At 54.0% G+C, this 18,571-nt stretch overlaps 6 protein-coding genes across 6 annotated transcripts; 2 read left to right on the top strand and 4 right to left on the bottom strand.

Moving 5' to 3' along the window:
• Positions 1-428: 428 nt before the first annotated feature.
• On the bottom strand, positions 429-2,016 carry J4E90_003622 (uncharacterized protein; the record flags this gene model as incomplete). Its single annotated transcript, XM_051433189.1, has 2 exons — positions 429-1,885; positions 1,941-2,016. The coding sequence occupies 2 exons, from the start codon at positions 2,014-2,016 to the stop codon at positions 429-431; spliced, it is 1,533 nt and encodes a 510-aa protein (XP_051293087.1).
• A 991-nt stretch (positions 2,017-3,007) lies between these two features.
• J4E90_003621 (uncharacterized protein) lies at positions 3,008-3,610 on the bottom strand (the record flags this gene model as incomplete). Its single annotated transcript, XM_051433188.1, has 1 exon — positions 3,008-3,610. One exon carries the CDS (start codon positions 3,608-3,610, stop codon positions 3,008-3,010), a length of 603 nt encoding a protein of 200 aa, XP_051293086.1.
• Positions 3,611-5,518: 1,908 nt separating this feature from the next.
• J4E90_003620 (uncharacterized protein) lies at positions 5,519-5,971 on the top strand (the record flags this gene model as incomplete). The annotated part of the gene is made up of 2 exons (XM_051433187.1): positions 5,519-5,673; positions 5,725-5,971. The coding sequence occupies 2 exons, from the start codon at positions 5,519-5,521 to the stop codon at positions 5,969-5,971; spliced, it is 402 nt and encodes a 133-aa protein (XP_051293085.1).
• A 2,037-nt stretch (positions 5,972-8,008) lies between these two features.
• Positions 8,009-9,361, bottom strand: J4E90_003619 (uncharacterized protein; the record flags this gene model as incomplete). The annotated part of the gene is made up of 1 exon (XM_051433186.1): positions 8,009-9,361. The coding sequence occupies one exon, from the start codon at positions 9,359-9,361 to the stop codon at positions 8,009-8,011; it is 1,353 nt and encodes a 450-aa protein (XP_051293084.1).
• Positions 9,362-9,615: 254 nt separating this feature from the next.
• On the top strand, positions 9,616-11,992 carry J4E90_003618 (uncharacterized protein; the record flags this gene model as incomplete). Its single annotated transcript, XM_051433185.1, has 2 exons — positions 9,616-10,298; positions 10,345-11,992. 2 exons carry the CDS (start codon positions 9,616-9,618, stop codon positions 11,990-11,992), a joined length of 2,331 nt encoding a protein of 776 aa, XP_051293083.1.
• Positions 11,993-12,841: 849 nt separating this feature from the next.
• Positions 12,842-17,504, bottom strand: J4E90_003617 (uncharacterized protein; the record flags this gene model as incomplete). Its single annotated transcript, XM_051433184.1, has 2 exons — positions 12,842-17,357; positions 17,452-17,504. The coding sequence occupies 2 exons, from the start codon at positions 17,502-17,504 to the stop codon at positions 12,842-12,844; spliced, it is 4,569 nt and encodes a 1,522-aa protein (XP_051293082.1).
• Positions 17,505-18,571: the final 1,067 nt, after the last annotated feature.

Here is an 18,571-nt window from a genome sequence, read left to right as displayed (position 1 = left end):
GAAATGGTAGTACAGCATGTAACAGCTGGAGTACAGCCGCGCAAATCTGGGCCTTATCTCGAATACGAGTTTGATGCAGACTCAGACGAAGGCTTAGCGATACTTGGGACGCCTGAAGCAGCTGGTACCGCCTACCTACTGGTACAACATAGGGAGGGGTTGGGTCGTCGGGTTGTCGACAAGATTGTTGCTTCTGATTTCGCGGATCCAGAATCTAGGCACTTGCAAATTCTGTTTCACATCAAAGAGGCGGAGAAGGTAGATGGACACGGCATTTAGTTGAACGTAGTCGGTGTCTGGACGCATCATGTAGTTGATCGTATTCAGTTGCTAATTGATATTCGATAATTCGAATGTCGTCGCACATTGTTCGGCTCGGACAGTGCATTGACCTTCCACACTCTCCCCCTTGCATCTGACAACACGATCTAGTCATCTTGGCTTATCCTCTCTGCCATCACAGCCTGGTTCTTCTCGTTGGCATGTGCAAACTCCCTGTATCTCTGCTCCTCATCTGACTTGCTCGCCCTTACAACTCTTCGGTTCTCTTTGTTGAGCCCCATGCAGAGCCTTGGGTTCTCGTAGAACATAATGTCGATTTGCTCAAGCGTGCGTCCGGAAGTCTCGACGCCAAAGAAGTAAGTCAGCGGTACAAAGGACGCGCAGACAGCTGCCCAGACCCAGAAGTAATGGCCGCGGATGTTGTCAAGACCGATTGGGGTAACCATGACGACAACGAAGTTGGACATCCAGTGTGAGAAGACGCCAACCGCGGTTGCCTTGTTGCGGACACGGAGAGGTTGGATTTCGGCTGAGTAAGACCACGATACGGGCAATATACCGAGAGTGAAGCAGTCGAGATACAAGAAGATGAATGCTACAGCTGCTGCGGCACTGGCATAGCTGTTCTTAGCCAGACATCCGGCGATAATAGCCATGCATGCTGCGCAACCGGCTGAAGAACCCATGACTGACCACCGCCGCCCGATCTTGTCGATGTAGAAGTATGGTGGCCAAGAAAATACGGCATACTGAGTGAAGGCCACAGAAGCGAGGATGAGAGACATGCTCGGGGAGTAGTCGAGGTACTGCTGGAAGATGTAGGCGAGGTAATAGCACAGAGCGTTGATACCGCTCCACTGGTTCATCATGTATGGACCCATCCCAAGCACAACACGGTGTAGATTACGGGTCTTGGTGGCGTTGCTGAAGACTTCGCCCCAAGTGGGTTCTTCTTCGCTGCTCTCCGCCGCGATGGCGTCGAGAATCTCCTGGAGTTGACCTTGCACTTCTTCGTCATCCAGAGGCTTGTCTAAAAGTCGACTGATGGTGTGTTTCGCCTCATCAATCTTTCCACGGGATGCGAGCCATCTCGGTGTTTCGCACAGGAATGGGCAGAGCGCCAAGACCATGAGCGAGAAGAGGATCTGGCACGCGACGGGAAACCTCCACTGCAGTGAGCTTTCGGCGTACAGTGTCGCAAAGCACAGCCAAGAAGCGACCGCGACACCGATGATGATCAGAGCGGACTGAACGACGAGCAGCGAACCACGGTTGTGCGCAGGCAATGTCTCCGACTGTAGAATTGGCACCGCGACCGTTGACAGTCCGACGCCAATACCACCAATGATGCGCGAGACAAACATCTGCCAGTAGTCGAAGCTAGCGGTCTGTATAGCAGCACCGATTACGACGATGAGGTTGGCGAGGATAATAGAGCGCTTGCGTCCGATGCGTTCACCGAAGACGAAAGCTACGACGGCACCGAGCGCGCATCCAATATCGTAGATAGCGGTAACTAGTCCCGTCATCGTTGGGTTCGGGTTGCCGAGGGTATCCTTGAAGCGCTGGCCGCCCAAGATACCGCCGAAAAGTCCTTGATCATCTTCAATCGTGTTAGCTATCGAACCACGATGTAGAGTGAGTTGCTTCAGGCTTACATCCGAAGAGAAGGAAGTCAAGACCAGAGGTCAATAGAATAACCGCGATGAGGCTCTTGCCTCTTAGTTCAAACATGATGAAGAAGACCCTGAACCCAATAGTCTGGTAAGCAGGAAGGGACAGCAGAACAGTATGATCGTGAGCCAAACATGTGGGCCGCAATCATGTATCCTTTATACTCGCAACCCCGTAGAGATGTGCACCGGCATCTCCTCATTCAGTTTAACGTCGATGCTTCTAATGAAGCGCGAGGTATCCATGTGGAATCTCTTAGCGGACCGTGTCCGGGGAAATTATGGATACGCGGGGAAGCAAATGCGGAGGTGAGGAATGTCAAAGCTTGCGCAAGAACAAGGCTTCGAACAGGTACACTCATGGCGTTGCATCTGGGCTGAAGTCATGCTAGCTGGGCCGGCTGGGCGAGAATGCGGGGTTCCGCTTTAGGAAATGCCGCGTCCTGAGTGCGGAAGGTTTGCCGCGATTGAAGCACCAGGTGATTTCGCGGGTTCCTGTCAGCCGTCAGGATGAACTTTAGGTGGCTCTGACTATGACTCGCACTGTCTCGTTGTTCTTCGGTGATGAAACATACCTAGGTAGCAGTACACAAGCTTGAACCTCCTAATCGGTCGTCAAACCAGAAGCTTCAAAAACGCTCAATTGTATACGCGATGCGTGTGGGGAACGCTGATGCCGGTAATCAGAATCTCGGATCGAGATACTGCGAAGACAAGGGTACACATCCCGTGTATGATGCCCGGGCATCTGGGAGTATCAATAAAACTCTTTACCTTCCTGGATGATGAAAACGCGTTCCCAGGTTTTGAATACGTTGAGTAGGATCAGTACACGCAAATGTAAGTCAGAAGGATGAATTTGGGGCAGTATTGTACGATGGAAGCATATCTCGGGTACGTGTACAATGCAAACATATCACCTTGATGTCGCGGCAAGGCCGTTTTTATGAGATTTATGAGTCTCTCAGCGAAAGGTAGTCTTACTGCCCTTGCTTCTTTTCATTTCCACCATCTCGTAGCCTCTCCACCTTTCCATGAGCCTTGCAATTCTCTCACTCCAGCTCACCTAGCATTTCTCTTGTCGCGCTCAAGCTCTTGGTATCTCCGTAGATCGCCGCGATCAGACTTCCATCGATTTTCGGGAATTCGCGTTGGAGCACTTCGACGTTATCGTCATGATCGTCTTTTCTTCCTGCTGCCTCGTAACTCTGCATGACCTCGATTTGGTGAGAGCGGTCCTGTCCGGTGGGAAGTGCCATCTCCGTAGCTGTGCGACGAGGTGGTAGACCTGGTGGGACTTCGTCTTGTCCAGGGTAGGAAGACTGATTTGGATAAGAAGGCTGAGGCTGTTGTTGCTGATGGTAGGGTTGCTCAGAGAGTCCATGGGGTTGGGACTGCATGAATGGGTTGTGCGATTGGGCTTGGCTTGGCTCTTGGCTCCATGGAGAGGTATCCTGGTGTTGAGGGGGGTATTGCGCATACGGCTCTTGAGGAGGATGTTGGCCTAGCGGATTTGGGGGTGGCTGTTGAGCATACGGATTCGGAGGCGGGTCTTGCGCTGGTTGGTAGGCTTGGTAGGGGTTGTGGCTCGGGTTGCTCTGGCCTTGTTGGTTTCCTTGGTCCGCCCACGGGTTGTCGTTGTGGTTGGAGGCCATGACTGCAATCTATGTACTGCTCGATGTTCGTGTGATAGGGATTTCGAGGGTTCGAAAAGGAGTGCAGCGCGCTTGTTTGGCAAGCAGGAAATCTTGAGGCTCAGGGCTGACTGTTGGCTGACGAGTACGTGAAGGCGCGGTAGACGATGACGTACGCTTAGCGCACGTGCCTCTTCGCCCCGCTTCAACCAACAGATCCTTGGAAGCCAGGCGCGTACTTGCTGCGAGGTCTAGAGGAACTTCGTACACTGGACCACGGGTCGTATGTCAAAACTCCGTTGTCAAGACAGTCGCCTCGACTTCCACCACCATTGTGCTCCGTAACCATGTTCAGGGTGACAAGTAATCAGCGCGATGTGTGCAAGGAGCCTCGCCGGAAGCGGACACCCCTTGCATAACGCGGGCTGCTCCTTCAAGGTGCTTCTAAAGTACTATATATGAGCAAGCCAGGTAGGATGCGTAATTGTATCTTCATATTCACTGTATGAGAACACGTCCTCTCCATCGTTGCAGTCATGGCAGCGCTGAGCTTTCAGCCCTTTGTCCTCCGTTTGTTCAACGCGCCACTAGGTGTTGACTTCCTACGCAACTTGAGTGCCAAGATCTCACCTTTCTTCGACTGCGAGCGCGATCGATTGTTTGCGTATATCAGTGATTGTAAGAGGAGAACTTTGCGGCGAGAGATGAGAGAAAAGAGGCTGGAGGCCAAGAGGCATGGTAGGCGATGTCGCGCATCTTGCTCGCCGTGTTGAACAGGCTAACAACATATTAGAGAAGCAGCAACAACGCGCCGAAGAAAAGGAAAAACAGCAGAAAAACAATTCATGGAAAGAAAGGAACCGCGAAGCACAAATGAAACTCAAAGCCAAGATCTTGCAGAAGAAGAAAAGTAAGTCCATGTCTAGCGGATAACCATCGCTCGTGACGTTCATACATCAGCAAGATCATATCGTTGACGCTCGGCAGGCGGTAGTAATACCAAAACTCGTTAAGGTCTCAACTTTCATGTCAGATGGCGTTATTGATCGTAACATTAACCCGAACACAATGGATGTACAGACTGCGCTCAAAGTTCCAAAGACTCCAAGGTTATTCCAAAGCTATGCCAGCCGCTCTAACATCTAGCCAATGTATTGCTCCAAGAATTGGAAGAAGTAATGATGAAAATACAGTGTTGGCTCGCATGCACAGGTAGAGTTAGAGGGTCTGTCTCTGCATTACATCGTTCTGCGTCGCTCAAGTTCAATGCCATTGATCCTCTCCACGTCTAATTAGTACCGTCAGCGAAAATTGTTGAAATACATGATGGAATAACGAACCCAGACTCCTGCTTCTACTTCCACATCCGTTCTTTATCAGATGCCATAACAGTAGACCGATCGGTATGCACGTTGCGAATAATGTGGCCAACGCGATGATGGCTTCAGCAGACAAGGAAAACATCGACGAATAGTTGAAACCGGTTCAGGTATGAAGGTGACAAGGTATTCACCGTTCGTAGGTTTCGAAGTATCTCGGTCGGAACAGCTTGGGCGCAAGTTTGAGAGAAGTGTCGGGACGCGCCTTGGCTGCGGGTGGTCTGGCATACATGTAAGGTCATGGCCGCGGTCGTATACAAGTCAGGTTCCGCATCATTGGCTGGACAGGTAGGACAGTATCACGTGTTGTTGCTGTTGTACACGTAATTATCTGGTTTTGCATGATTGGCTGGCCTTGTGAGTGACTGCATACGAAATCTCGTAAATGAGGCTAGCTCAGCATACTCAGGTTTCGCGTCATTGGTGCAGTCCCAGGCAGAGCCTCCAGCGCAACCAGTATATGAGCATGTCTCTCTCTCCTGCATTCGGGCTTCTCACTCCAGCTCCGATCGATCATCTACATCCGTAACCACGGAACCCAACTTCCACCATGATGGCGAGGAAGCTCTCGGAACGATTTTCTGACGAGGTCTGGACATCTCACAAGCTTGCTATTGGAGAGCTGTACATTGGAGAAGACAGGAAGCTCTGCGGCCATGAAGGTGTCATGGACATCATGACGAGACGTTACGGTTTCTCGCCCAGGTATGCATGAATCTGGGCTGATCATACTGCATTAGGCTGATCTTCGCACAGTGAATCGCAGTATGAAAGGAAGTTTGCTTCTTGGGGCATGCGCAAGAAAATCACCGGCAAGGAATGGAATGCGATTCTGCCTCGTGTGCAGGAAAGAGAGGAGCGTGGTCGGCAGACACTCGTTGCTTTCAACGGTGTATTTCTCGACAAGAAGCGTATGGAAAGAGAGCTAGATCGCCGTCGTTCCAACTCGAACATGCGCCAGGGTTTTGTGCAAGGTATGGAGTTCTTCGACATGCTTTCATAGGACTAATTCACAACAGTCGCAGTCCCTCCAACCCCTCCTGGCTTTACAATACAATCGCCACCAAACACCACCGACACAATTGAGGATCAGATCATGTCGGATCAGGGAGCCCCTCCAGGCATTATAGTACACTCGATACCAAACACGGCCGCCACACATGAGGATGAGAGCATGTTGAACGCCGGACCTCTTCCGGGTTCTGGAGTACAATCGCCATCGGATACGGCCGATGGACATCAAGATGAGACAATGTCGGACCCAAGTCCTCCACACGTGGGTCCAGCGGAGGCAGCTGTTTATGGCTACCAGACCTTGAAGCCAATATCTCAGGTCGCGCCTACAGATACCAAACTTGGTCCATATAGGCCGTCAGTGTCAAGTGAACACAAGGTTTTCAGACAGACGCTGACGCATCTGCATCGTCCAAAGGGGTTTGCTGCTTCCTACCTCCCGCGCGAGAAGAAGCTGTGGTTCTGTTGTGCATGTAATGGAGGGTCAAATCTGACGGCGATTAATGAAGGTTGCTCATACTGCTTCGATCACTGGCGTTGCAGTCGCTGCTACATGGTAGATAAATGTTGAAGATTGATGTCGAAGCAATTATGGCTAGAACTGGCAGAGTGTGCCCAAGCAGGAGCTGGATCAACGGCTCGTACATCAAAGGTATTTCGCGCAGAATATGATCAATTACTGCTTTAGACCCTCGTACGTGCGGTAGCCCATGTTGTGTCTGAAGCAGACGTCGCTAGCCCGCGGCGGCGCGTTGCAGAGCCGTGTCTTTGGTCCAAAATATGTTTTGGGGGTTGATCGTGCAATCCAGAGAGGTCTTGTGCGGCAGGTTGAGCAAAGACGTGGTCAGGAATAGGTAGGTCTTCAGGAGCGGGTACATATGGATGAACGGCGTGAGGTCGCGGGGCACTAGGTCGCCTTGATCGTGAACGTGGTTGCTGTTCTGCAGGCGCAGCTCCTCTTACATCTCCATTCATAACATGTACCTCCTGTATCATTGCTGGCGCAATCATCGTCCAAGAATAGGGCGCAGGTAAAGCAGGCATTTTGTCATGACACCTCTGTGTACTGACTGAACTTGATCTACCACGCCTACGGCGGGAAGAACGGCGTCTATGCTTCTGGCTACTGCTTCTTTCGGTCTCATTGTCTTCATTTGCCGGCCTCCCAATTTCTGTGCTGTTGTTCAGACAATGGCAGCCACTAGCCGGTCTTCCATGTCTTTCATGTGGAATATCGCTAGGCTCGATCATTTCCGGTCCATATCCGCACGTGAGCAGTGTACCGTCTTCTTGCATATGATGTCGAAGCTGCGAGAGTGACCGGCGCGGATGACGGAGCAAGTAGAGCGCAGCGTTGAGCCTCCCACCTTTCTCTGAACCAGGTGTAAGTAAAACGTCACATCCCATCGATACCGAGTTCTGGACGACGATCTTTGCGTCGCCAGCAATGTAGATGCCATTGTTGCGAAATGAAGAGGGCTCATGACGATGAGATGATGAAGTGTGACGATTTCGTTCTGGCATCCTTGCGCGTACATAGATATCGAAGAGGCAGCCGGGAATGTGCTGATAGACATTCGAAACAACGTTGTGTAACGTGTGCAGATGGAAATGTTTGCGACGCACTGTTGGCGGTGGACAACGGAAGTAAGGCGGACGCAAACATCTATATTGTACGCTTAGCAGACGTAGGAAGTTATATTTATACTTCGCCGTTCGTCCCCAACATATTGAGACGTTTGAACACAGGTGGCACCGCGATATTGGCTTAGGATACTGGATCTCTGGGATACGGTTAGGCATACTGCAACTGTGCATCGATAAGCATGATAAAACGGGACCATGCAGCGAAAACAGAACTGAGCATCTTCGAAGTGTTTCAAGCTAATGTCATCAATCAATCAGTTACCGTTCGTCGGCTTGGATGCCAACGGTTTTCGGTGGAGGGCTGATCCCCAAACCTCTCAGAGGTACCAAACATTGTTCGTCAACGCTCTGTGAACTTCTGACTAGCAAAGCAAGAGGTTTACGCAGGCTCCTCAGTCTTCGCCCGCTTTCCCTCCGCACCGCCATCATCGACTTCCAACTTTCTCTTGCTGCTGCCAGCATCGTTTGACCCTAAAGCTGCCGGTGCAGGCGCCTTGACCTTCTTCTTCACCATGCCCGAAACATCGTTTGCGCTCTTGGTAGCTTCCGCAATCTTTGCTTTTTGCGTTGCTGCGTCTGCTCCCAGAAGCCCACCTAGCAGTCCCTTGAACACCGACGAGTCGATGCTGTCGAACTCCTGCTTGTTCGGATCTGACTTCAGGTCTACAAGACGGGTCTTGAGATCCTCGAGCATGCCCTTTTTGTCTTCGATGATGACTTGCTTCTCCTTCTTCTGCTCTGGCTTCAACGTGTCGGAACCGAGTGCTGCCTCCTCCTTCTTCAGGCGCGCTTCCAGACTTTTGATGGCGAGATCTGTCTGTTCAGCAGCCTCGTTCCGCAGGTCCCAGTTTATGCCATCCTCGTCTTCCTTTCCTTGTTCCTGCTTAGCGGACGCATCGGTCGTTTGTCCAGTCTGGTCTTCCCGTACTTTCGAAACGGATGCGAATTCGAGCGCGAGGGATAGCGAGTAGTGTGCCTCTGTGACATTCTCGTGCTCGAAGGGGTATATTTCCTCTTGTAGTGCAAGCGCTTTGCGGGCGTCGGATATGGCGTCGTGAAATCGTTCGTTCTCGAGCGAGATCTCGACGAGGAAACCGTGGCAGTCGGCGATGCGCTCCTTGATGACGCGCGCCTTCGGGCTCAGCTCCGCCTTGCCTTTGCCCTTGTCTGAAGCGTCTCCTTCTGGGGCGTCTAATTGCCTCTCATACAGGACGCGGGCTAGCTCGAAGATCTCGTACGCGTTTCCGAGGTCGTCATCGTCCTCCTCTTCCTCGCCATCCTGCATGTCGTCATCTTCATCCTCGGAATCGGTCCAGTTCTCATCGCCCTGAAGCTGGAAGAATGGCGTCTCGCCTACTGGCTTCTCCTTCTGCTCAGGCTTTGCGGCGCTTGCACCTTCACCCGCCTCAGCTTTCGCGGCCTTTTTTGCCTTTGGCTTCTTCTTCTCCTCTTTTGCCACCTTGTTGCCTAGCACATCGCTCTTGGCGACTGCCGACCTGTAGAGCGCGCGCCCGTAGTAGAAGAGGAGCTCGGCGTTCTCAGGCGCCATCTCGCCGTTGAGTTCAGCTTGGATCTCGACGGCATCGGCGTAGTGCTCGGCAGCGGCGTCGTAGTTCTTAGTCGAGTAGTGGATAGAAGCAGCCTGCGACAGCTCTCCCATCTTCTCTTTCGTTCTGGGCATGTCTTCAGTCTCGGTGACGGTCGCGAGCGGTTCAGTGGTAGGGTCGGCCATTGCGTGAGATTTATCGTGTTTGTGTGATATATGCAGCGTATGCGACAACGATATCAGAGTTTACAGGCCGTAAGAGTAAGCGTGAAGGATGTCGAGTGTCGTGTTTGGGCAAGAGGCTCGGTGGTTGCTAGGAAAGGTAGCTCCGTCTCTAGCGCGAAATCGCGCTGGAACGCGTCGCACGCGTAAAGTGGAATCTCATGCGTGCCCATTACCACATTGCGACACAGCACAACTTCACCTTCACCACACCCAATATGGCCACCTCAAGAAGACCGGAGAAGCCCTCGGCGGTACCCTCAGATCTAATCCCGTCCTCATCGCCAGCGTTCGGAACCCCAGTTCATCCCATCAATCCCCGCAGAACCGCCCCCATACGCGCCCCGCCTGCACTCAAGCCAGTCGGCAAGTCCACTGTTCTCCCTATTCTGCTTCCTCCGGCGACACTACGACCGCTCGCATTTCGAACCTTCACCAAAAAGCACAACCTCACCCTCACATCTTCCGCCCTCCAAGCACTAGCAACGTTTGTGGGGAAGCACTGTGGTTCGGGATGGAGAGAAGAAGGCCTGGCCGAGAAGGTCTTGGAGGAGATCGCCAAGAGCTGGAAGAAGTGCGGTGGTCAGGTCATCGTCGAGGGTGACAATGAGACGCTCAAGGGCATACTGAAGACCCTCGAAGGCTCAATGAGCGGAGGGAGGGTAGTTCAGGGCTCAAATCTGGGCAGGCAAAGCAGCTTCAACTTTGGGCCTGAGATAGCTGGCCAGATGAATCGCCCGAGTATCGACACCAACAACAGCTTTGGCATGTCCAGCCTGGAAGTAGAGGACAAGGATGAGGATGAGGATCTGTTGAAAGATCCACGAGAGTGGATGAAGGTCATTGGCGCGTTCGAGCAGCCAAAGTTGATATACAATGCCACCCAGAAGCACTTTGAGAAGTATGTACCAGTCTAGAGAGAACGGAGTGTTTACTAATTATGTCAGGTCGGCTAAAAAGCCATCGCTGTTCCCAGATCCCTCACACAAGACCGAACTCTTCCGTCAACGCTACCACATCGTACACCAGCGCATACTCCGCAACGAGACGTTCCAAGCACCCACCTTCTCTACGGCTCGTTCCGCTACCCTCAACCGGACGGGATCAATCGCGACGTCACAAATGAACAGTATCACCCCAATTGCCAACTTGCTTGGTCGAACCGGAAGCACGCATTTGCTGCTAGGCATGCTCACAGTTTCGGCCACTGGTGCGCTTTCACTCTCAGACCTCACAGGCACAATCACGCTAGACATCCAACACGCCCGCCCAATTCCCGAGAATGGCGCATACTTCGCACCAGGTATGATTGTTCTAGTCGAAGGCAGCTACGAAGAGGACGCCGGAGCCACATCAACTCTAGGAGGCAGCGGTGGTATCGGTGGCACAATAGGCGGTAAATTCCTCGGCTTCTCGGTCGGACACCCTCCCAGTGAACGCAGAACAGCAACATTGGGCGGCGCCGAAGAGGTCGATAAGAACAGCTTGGCTGGACCAGCGTTCGGGTGGACAGACTTCTTAGGTGTCGGTTCTCAGCGTGCGACTGGCACCCGTATGAACAAGATCGCATCAAAACTCCTGGATCAAGAAACAGCACACAACATTGTCATAGCGTCAGACCTTCATTTGGACGTTCCATCGACGTTATCCGCTCTCCGTACCCTCTTACGCACATACACACCCGATCCTACCGACTCTCACCCGGTCTACCCCCTTGCTATCATCCTAATGGGAAACTTCAGTTCGAAAGCCAGTCTTGCAGGGGTACCAGGAACAGGCAGCATAGAGTACAAAGAACACTTCGACGTACTTGCCTCTGTCCTTGCAGACTTCCAACCGCTCATCGCACACACTACCCTCGTCCTCGTCCCCGGCGACAACGACGCCTGGCCGAGCGCATTCTCCGCTGGCGCCGCTACACCACTACCACGAAAGCCCATCCCAACAATGTTCACCAGCAGAATCCGGAAAGTGGTAGCCGAAGCCAACAGAGAGATCTGGGGTGCAGGTAAAGCAAAAGGCAAAGAAGGAGAAGTAATCTGGACCTCTAATCCCTCGCGCCTGAGCTGGTTCGGCGTAAAAGGCGAGATGGCAATTCTAAGAGACGACGTCGCCGGCAGGCTGCAAAGACAGTCGATACGATTCAACAAACCACCAGCCGATGTAGACGACGAGATGCCATATGCACCAAGTCATCAACAGCAAGAGGCAGAGCAGCAAGACGCTATGGATCTCGATCTCAGGATGCCGCCACCCCGACCGCAGCAACAGCAAGCAGATGTTGATCTTGATACGCAAACAGCGCGCGCACTTACGCGAACTATACTCTCGCAATCACACCTTAGTCCCTTCCCGCTTTCGGCGCGGCCATTACATTGGGACTTTGCTCATACGCTGAATCTCTACCCGCTGCCGACAAGTTTGGTGCTAGCGGATAGCGATGCGCCGGCATTTGTGGTGAAGTACTTTGGCTGCACGGTCATGAACCCAGGAAGTATAGATGAGAGTGGGGGGCGGGGCAGGAGAGAAGGGAGGGCGCGATGGGTGGAGTTTGATATTAGGACTTTGGCTGGTACTGTGAGGATGGAAGGGTGATATTAGTTAATGTGAACGTTTACGATCTTCTTTTTATCAGCATTGCTGTCTTGTACACACAGGGACCACCCCATCCAAGGGAAAAACTGGACGGATTCCTCCACGAAGTTAATTCAAGTAAGCTAACAAGGCTACATTGCCTTAACACTTCCTACAACGTGTATGAATCGTGTTACGTTTCCATGCACAAGGATACAATGTCTCCACCTAGACTGTACGTTACGACAGAGATGCTAGTTGAAATGTCGAGTATGCAACGCAAGAGTTCCATTAGAAATTATCTACATCGGTTTCCGCTCTTCCGCTTCATCCATCCAACCAACCAACATAAACACACATCAATTCCAATCAAGTCATGTACAAAGCTCAAGCTCTTAAACTCAAAAAAAGCGAGGGGTATTGCGGCACACGCGCACGTATGCCGTAGCATCACTAAAGAAGTCCGCCCCGCCTGTACGTAGTAAGAAAAGGTAAGGAAACTGGTATCATTGTTCTTTTCGAAAAGCTCGTCGGAGCCAATCGAGCGCTGAAAAGGGAAAAGGAAGACTAGACAGAGGTACAACACAGAGCGTAGATGGAAAACAAGAAAATTGATGGTCGTCGTGGTTTCGGGCTCAGAGGCGTAGGGTGGGAGACCGAGATAGTGGGGGTGAAGTAGATCGATGACAGGTCAACAATTTGTTCGCAACACGAATAAAGGACGCAACGGAAATGTGCGAGCGGTTCGATGCGGTAGACGACGAGTGTTCGACTCTGTGGCGTTTGGCATGAACGGCGAAAGCCCCAGGGTGGTCTTGATGTTTCCTCGCAGGTCTACAACAACGCGAATTAGCCATTAGCCAAACGCGCTCAATCGTTCAGTCCGAAAACCCGCCTTAGGCCTTGGAACTTCTTCTTCTTTCCGCTCCTGCCATAGGAGACCGAACGGCCCTGCGCGTCCACGATGGGTGCCGAGACGTTAGAGACGAGGCTGGAACGGGTGGCGAAGCGAGGTCTACGGGGCGCGACACCATCTGAACTCACGGGACGATCGTCAGTGCCGATGGTGGGCGGAAGTGGCCATTCGGGAGTCTTTCGACGTTGCAGCTTAGGCGACCTCTGAGGAGAACTGGGTGTCGGGTCGCCGAATTCCTTGTCCTCGTCGATGGGCGTCATAGGGTGAGTCATGTCGCGGTTGCGTTGCGCGGGTGGCATGGGAATCTCGTCAGGCGCTGGGATGTTTTGCACAGCCTGGGGTTGCGCCTGGACGGCTTCTGGTTGGGCTGTAGTTTTCTTCTTTCCCAGACCGAAGAAGCCACGCTTCGTCTTGACTTTGCCAGCAGCTCCAGAGGACGAGGGCGCATACTTGCTGTCACGTAAAGAGCCAGCGGATAGGGCTGTACCTTGTGCGCCGGCGTTGCCAGTGGCGCCACTGGTTGTGTTCGTCGCTGGTGCTGATTGCGCAGCCACGTTGGGCGTTTCATCGTCGGCTTCTTCTTCCAGATCTGTGGAGTCGCCGTCTTCTTCGCCTGCTTTCCTAGGAATCCCTCGTACCGGCGCTAGACCTGGGGGCAGGGTGTAGTCGAGAGGCTCGTCATCGTCTGAATCATCAAATCGACTCTGGAAACGAGACGGCCGAGCGTCGTCATCTTCGTCGCTTGAATCAGCGAACCGACTCTTGAACGGAGCTTTGATGGCCTTGGCAGGTGTTGCCTTTTGCTTTGATGGTTTTGGTGGCTTTGGCTGCTTGTTAAAAGTAGGCATTGGCTTCGCCTGCGTAGGCGACGAAGGACGCACATCAGGTCCTTTCCGAAATCTGCCCATTGGAGACAGAGATCGGATGCTGAACTTGGAAGATCTGACTGGTTCTGGGGTAGGAGAAGAGGGGCGCATAGACCTTCGCATGGCGGGCGACGGTGATCCTGGAGGGGAGATTGCGCGAACTTGCTTTGGCGCTGGAGCACTTGCTCGCATGGTAGGCGCAGGTTCTTGTCTCATTGAGCCACGCATGGTGTATCGCCCACCTTGTTCCCGTCCGCGCTTCCTGACACGCTGGAAACTGCTTGCAGACGCGTCTGAGTCACTGTCGTACGTGGGTGCTGGGGCGGCCATCGGTTTCGTGGCAGGCGCGCTCTGTGGTCTTCCCTTGCCGACGGCAGCAGCAGGCGGGATGTTCTTCTTTTGAAGAGCACCTCGAGGTTTGGTATCCATAGGTACCATACTGTGGCGTGATGCTGCTAAACCCATGCCTGGCGCGGGTGAGGGATCGGCTGAACGCATGCTCTGTCGCATCTGAGGCTGTGCTCTAGGAGCTGCAGCTCGAGGGCCGCGCATACTCGATCGCATAGTTGATCCCATCTGAGGTTCGGCGCGTGGAGCCGTGTTCGGACCTCCTCTCATGGTTCGCTTCATGTGAATCTCAGGAGTATCTTCCCTCGGCGCCGCTGTTCGCAGCGATGTCTTATTCTGCGGTTCAGCTGGGCGCGCCGACTGCGGTGCAGGGCTCTTCTTCAAAGCGGACTTGAGAGGTTTTGTCGGTGTTCGATCGGCCGATGCAGCGGTCCTTGGGGGTGGTATAGCAGTAACCTTGCGCTCTGGTGTGGTATCCGGTGTATACTCGCGTGTAGCAGATGGTCTAGACCTTTCGTCTGAGACTGGGGCTTGTGTGACTCGAGAGATCACTTCTTTTGCATGCGATGCTCGCTCGGAAGGTACTTGGGTCTGCTCCGATTGAGAGTCTGGCTTCTTCAGAGACGCGTTCACACCACTCCAATGCTGCTGAGCAGCGTTCCAGTCTTGTGTTGGTGTAGTGTCTGAATCGCGGTTGTCATCCACAGACGTGTCTAATTGGAGCTTCGATGTAGGCTTGTCCGTGGAACTTGCATTGGCATACTTTGAATGCATCAAGCCAGAAGATGCCGGAACGGCCGGACTTTCCATAAGTGCATTGATGCTACCAAACCCGCCTTCGCCATCAGTGAGGTCTTCATAAGCATCGCTATAAACGCTGCTGTCATCCTCGGTAGTCTCGTCGTCTTCCTCAGTCCGTGTGAAAGACTGTTGCTGTTGACTCGTTGAGTCCTGGTCGGGCATAGACGTTGCGGACTTGGTTGGAGTGGGGGTAACTGTGCGTCGGTCGGACTCAGGAGCATCGTCGCCCCAACCCCCAGGTATCGCCATGTTCTGGTAAACAGGTTCAGGCTTCTCGTATGGGCTAGGAGTAGCAGGCTGGAGTGCGATGTTGGGCACCTCAACGATCTGTTCCGTGATTGGAGCAGCCGTTGCTGGTGTCTCCTCTTGTGACGTAGACAGGGACTTGGGCTCTGGAGCAGGGGGCTGCTTCGAGGACTCCATAGGATTATGGGTGTCTGAATAGTCGCTTGAGTCTGACACATATCCACTCCCTTCAACGGAGGTGACTTCAGGCGGTAGAGGGCTGTCTTGTCCGTGCTTCTGGGCAAAGTCTTCGGCAACAATGTTTCCAAGCGCGACGTCGCTGGAAGCGTTTGAAGTCGGGAAAGTCTCGGTGACCTTCTCAGCCATGTTCTCCTGCGGTCGTCGCTCCTTCTCGCGTATGCTGCCGAACGATGGTAGAGCAGGGCGTGGCTTCATGAAGTCCTCGAACTCGTCCTCTTTTTCGGCTATGGGACTCCACTTGGACACACTGAGACCTCCGTGAGGCTGCGCAACTGTATCGGCCTGTGTAGGTTTGCTTGGCAGTACTGGATCCTCCTCGAAACTAACACGCACAGTCTTCTTCTTCTTCTTCCTGCCTCCATCGTCAGACGCGGTGTCAGATGCATCGCTTGGGGCAACTTTGGCAAAGAGACGTCCGTTCGAAGTAGCAGGCGATTCGCCGCGGCGCGATACCGAAGGCGAGCTCTTCAAGGCAGATTTCGCAGGTGATACTGAGCGTGGCAGGGGGTCGTGTTTGGTGCCAGCAAGTTCGACAGCTACAGGCGCAAAATGGGCAGTGCGTGGTGGGCTCAGCGAAGTATGCCGATCGTGCGTGTCACGAAGGCTGCCACCACCATTAGAGCTTGCAGGTGTCGAGTTGGCTGGGGCGGCGATGCGAGGGTACGCGCTGTCCTGGTTGATAGCGAATTTGGGCGAAGGTACCTCGTCTTCGTGGCCGGCTATAGTGCCATATCCAGAGTCGTCCAACCTGCGACTGGTGTTTGCCTGCTCCTGAGGTGGGAAGTCGGCATCAACGAAGTCATCGGAGTGTCTTGTTACTGTAGCGGTACTGGGTTGCGGTTCGGGAGTGCGCGACACAGGTATCGGCTCTTCTCTTCTCTGTGATGCTGGCTGTTCCTGGCGAACATAGTGGCGTATAGGACTCGGTGAGCCGCGGCCCATCTGGTTCTCTGGTATGTGGACGGAGTGAAAGGTGTCGGCATGCTGTGACACGAATTGTCGCGTGGGCTCGGGCTCGGGCACTTCGTGCAGCTCTCGATGACGGGCCATGGCATCTTGCTTATGAATGAATTTGCGCGTCGAAGGGTCGTAAATGGCATCAGGTGAGTTCGGATCGACGGGTCGAGGGGCTTGTCGCGGCACATATGATTGCGTCTGTACAGCAGAGCCAGATGGCTTGGCGCGCATACTGCCACTCGACAGTCTTGCGCCTTGCAGACCCTGTGAAATCTGGTGCGTTTGCACTGGGCGCTCAGAGGCGCTCTGAACCGATCGTTGGGCATTCTGGAGGTCGTAGCTGGAGACACCACTGGACGTCTTTGGTCGCGATGTCGAGGCCATGCGCTGGACCGCATCCTGATTCACCACAGGGCCGCCAAACCATCCTTTGCTCGAGGGCGGAGAGGGGTTCTGGCGTGTGCCTACGGCGCCTGGGGACATTGGGCGGGAGAAGTTTACGGATCGCAACGCGTCGTCCTCCTCGGACACCTGAGCGAGATGGCTAGCAGGCCGTTGCCCTCTCCCAGTAGGATTAGCGCCCCTATCCAGGCTGACGCCTCTGCCTCTGCCTCCTGGCGCGGGTGATCCTCCACGGTACGTAGGCTCGAGGCTGGACGCACGCCGGTGAACGACGCTGCCCTGCTGCTGCACGTTCTTTGGCATTGGCGGAACCGGCGGCGCATCTGCATCCGCTGGACTTCCTCCGGCGGGTGATGGCGCGCGAAAGGAGCGCTCCGTCATGGATCCTGAGCTCGACTGCCGGCGCAGGGGGCCGGGCTGTTGTCGCGAGATGCTGCCGTTTGACGAGAGCGAGCCGCGGCGGGCCATGCGCTTCGTGACTGTGTCGCCTACGGGAGTCGGCGTCGTGACGTGGGTGCGCAGGGCGGCGGCGGCAGCAGCCGACGAGAGGTCGCCGTTGGATTCGGCATTCTTAATGAAGGCCTTGGAGGCGGCGAGCGAGGCGGATGCGCTGGGCGGAGGGGCTCGCTGGGGCTGCATGGGCGACATTTGTTAGCATCGCGTCGCCATACGCCTGCGGAGCGCGCCAGGAGGTTTGCGCGCACACGGAGAGAGCACCTACCGGATTCGACGCTGCCCGTCGTCGCTTGCCGAACATGGTGGCGGTGGTGAATTAAAGATTACTGCAGTTGCGGCTGGCGCTGCATTGCCGTGTGATGCGATGGTGTGGTGGCTTTGGAGATGCAGGTGCAAGGGTCGTCTAGATGATGTCACGCCTGCGGCGGAACCGTGCGGCCTGGGTGAAAGAGTGGAAAGCTACCTGCGTCAAACCGCCAAACGAAAAACAAATCACGGGCGTCTCACGTGTGGAAGGATTGGAAGGGTTGGAAGTGCGAAAAGGGCTCCGAGATGCTTCTGGGCGGAGTCGACTTGTTGTAGCTAGCAAAACAAGTAAGAGGATCGTCATGTTCCCGGACACCCCAAAGCTTAGGTCGGACGTGTTGGCGCCGCAGAGGCCCGCGAAGCCTCGCGCCGGCGCATTTGCATCGTCACAGAAAGTGTCAAACACCTCATCGTCTCAGCTACATGGTCAAACAGGCACGCATGTCGAGGATGCGGCTGTTGCACGCCCAGGGAAGGCGTGGCTTAACGTTGCCAGATGCAGTCTAGACGTGGCCCAGAAGAGACATGCATTGTTTACGTTCTAAGTCTCTTCACCCTCACGCCTGGTGCTTGCTCACATCCATCATCGCAAACGCGCACGAACTTCTCCTGAGACTCTGCCGGAGCGGCAGCAGTGCTTTTCCACGAGCCTGTTTCTTCTCTCACGCGCCGGTACTTTCACGGTCCCTGATTCGCACCTCTCCAGCTAGTAACAACCCTGAGCCCCAACACCATTCTAGCCAGTCCCTATCCGGCGCCACTGACGTAGGCGATATCTCCAAGAGCAACCGTCGTAGCGCCGGGCGCCGTACGCTTTGTGATTCGCGATTCTCTTCCAAAACAGACGCAGACGTCTACAGCGTTTGCCTGTCAAACGTCGCACAGGCACCCATGTCCAGTTCCAGGGACTATTGCGACACCATGTCGAATACAGATCGATTTGATCATTGCAACGTGGAACGCGCATTTTTGCGCAAGGCCATGTGGGTTAGGATCGACGAACTGGCCCACCCAGAGCTCGAGAAAGATCGCCCAGACCGCACATCTCTTCCCCGCGCTAAC

This window comes from Alternaria incomplexa (genome assembly GCF_024043165.1).
Source record: "Alternaria incomplexa strain BMP 0042 chromosome Unknown scaffold_4, whole genome shotgun sequence".
In the NCBI taxonomy this organism is placed as follows: Eukaryota; Fungi; Ascomycota; class Dothideomycetes; order Pleosporales; family Pleosporaceae; genus Alternaria; species Alternaria incomplexa.
Note: the sequence above shows the minus strand (reverse complement) of the source record. Positions and strands in the feature narration are given on the sequence as shown.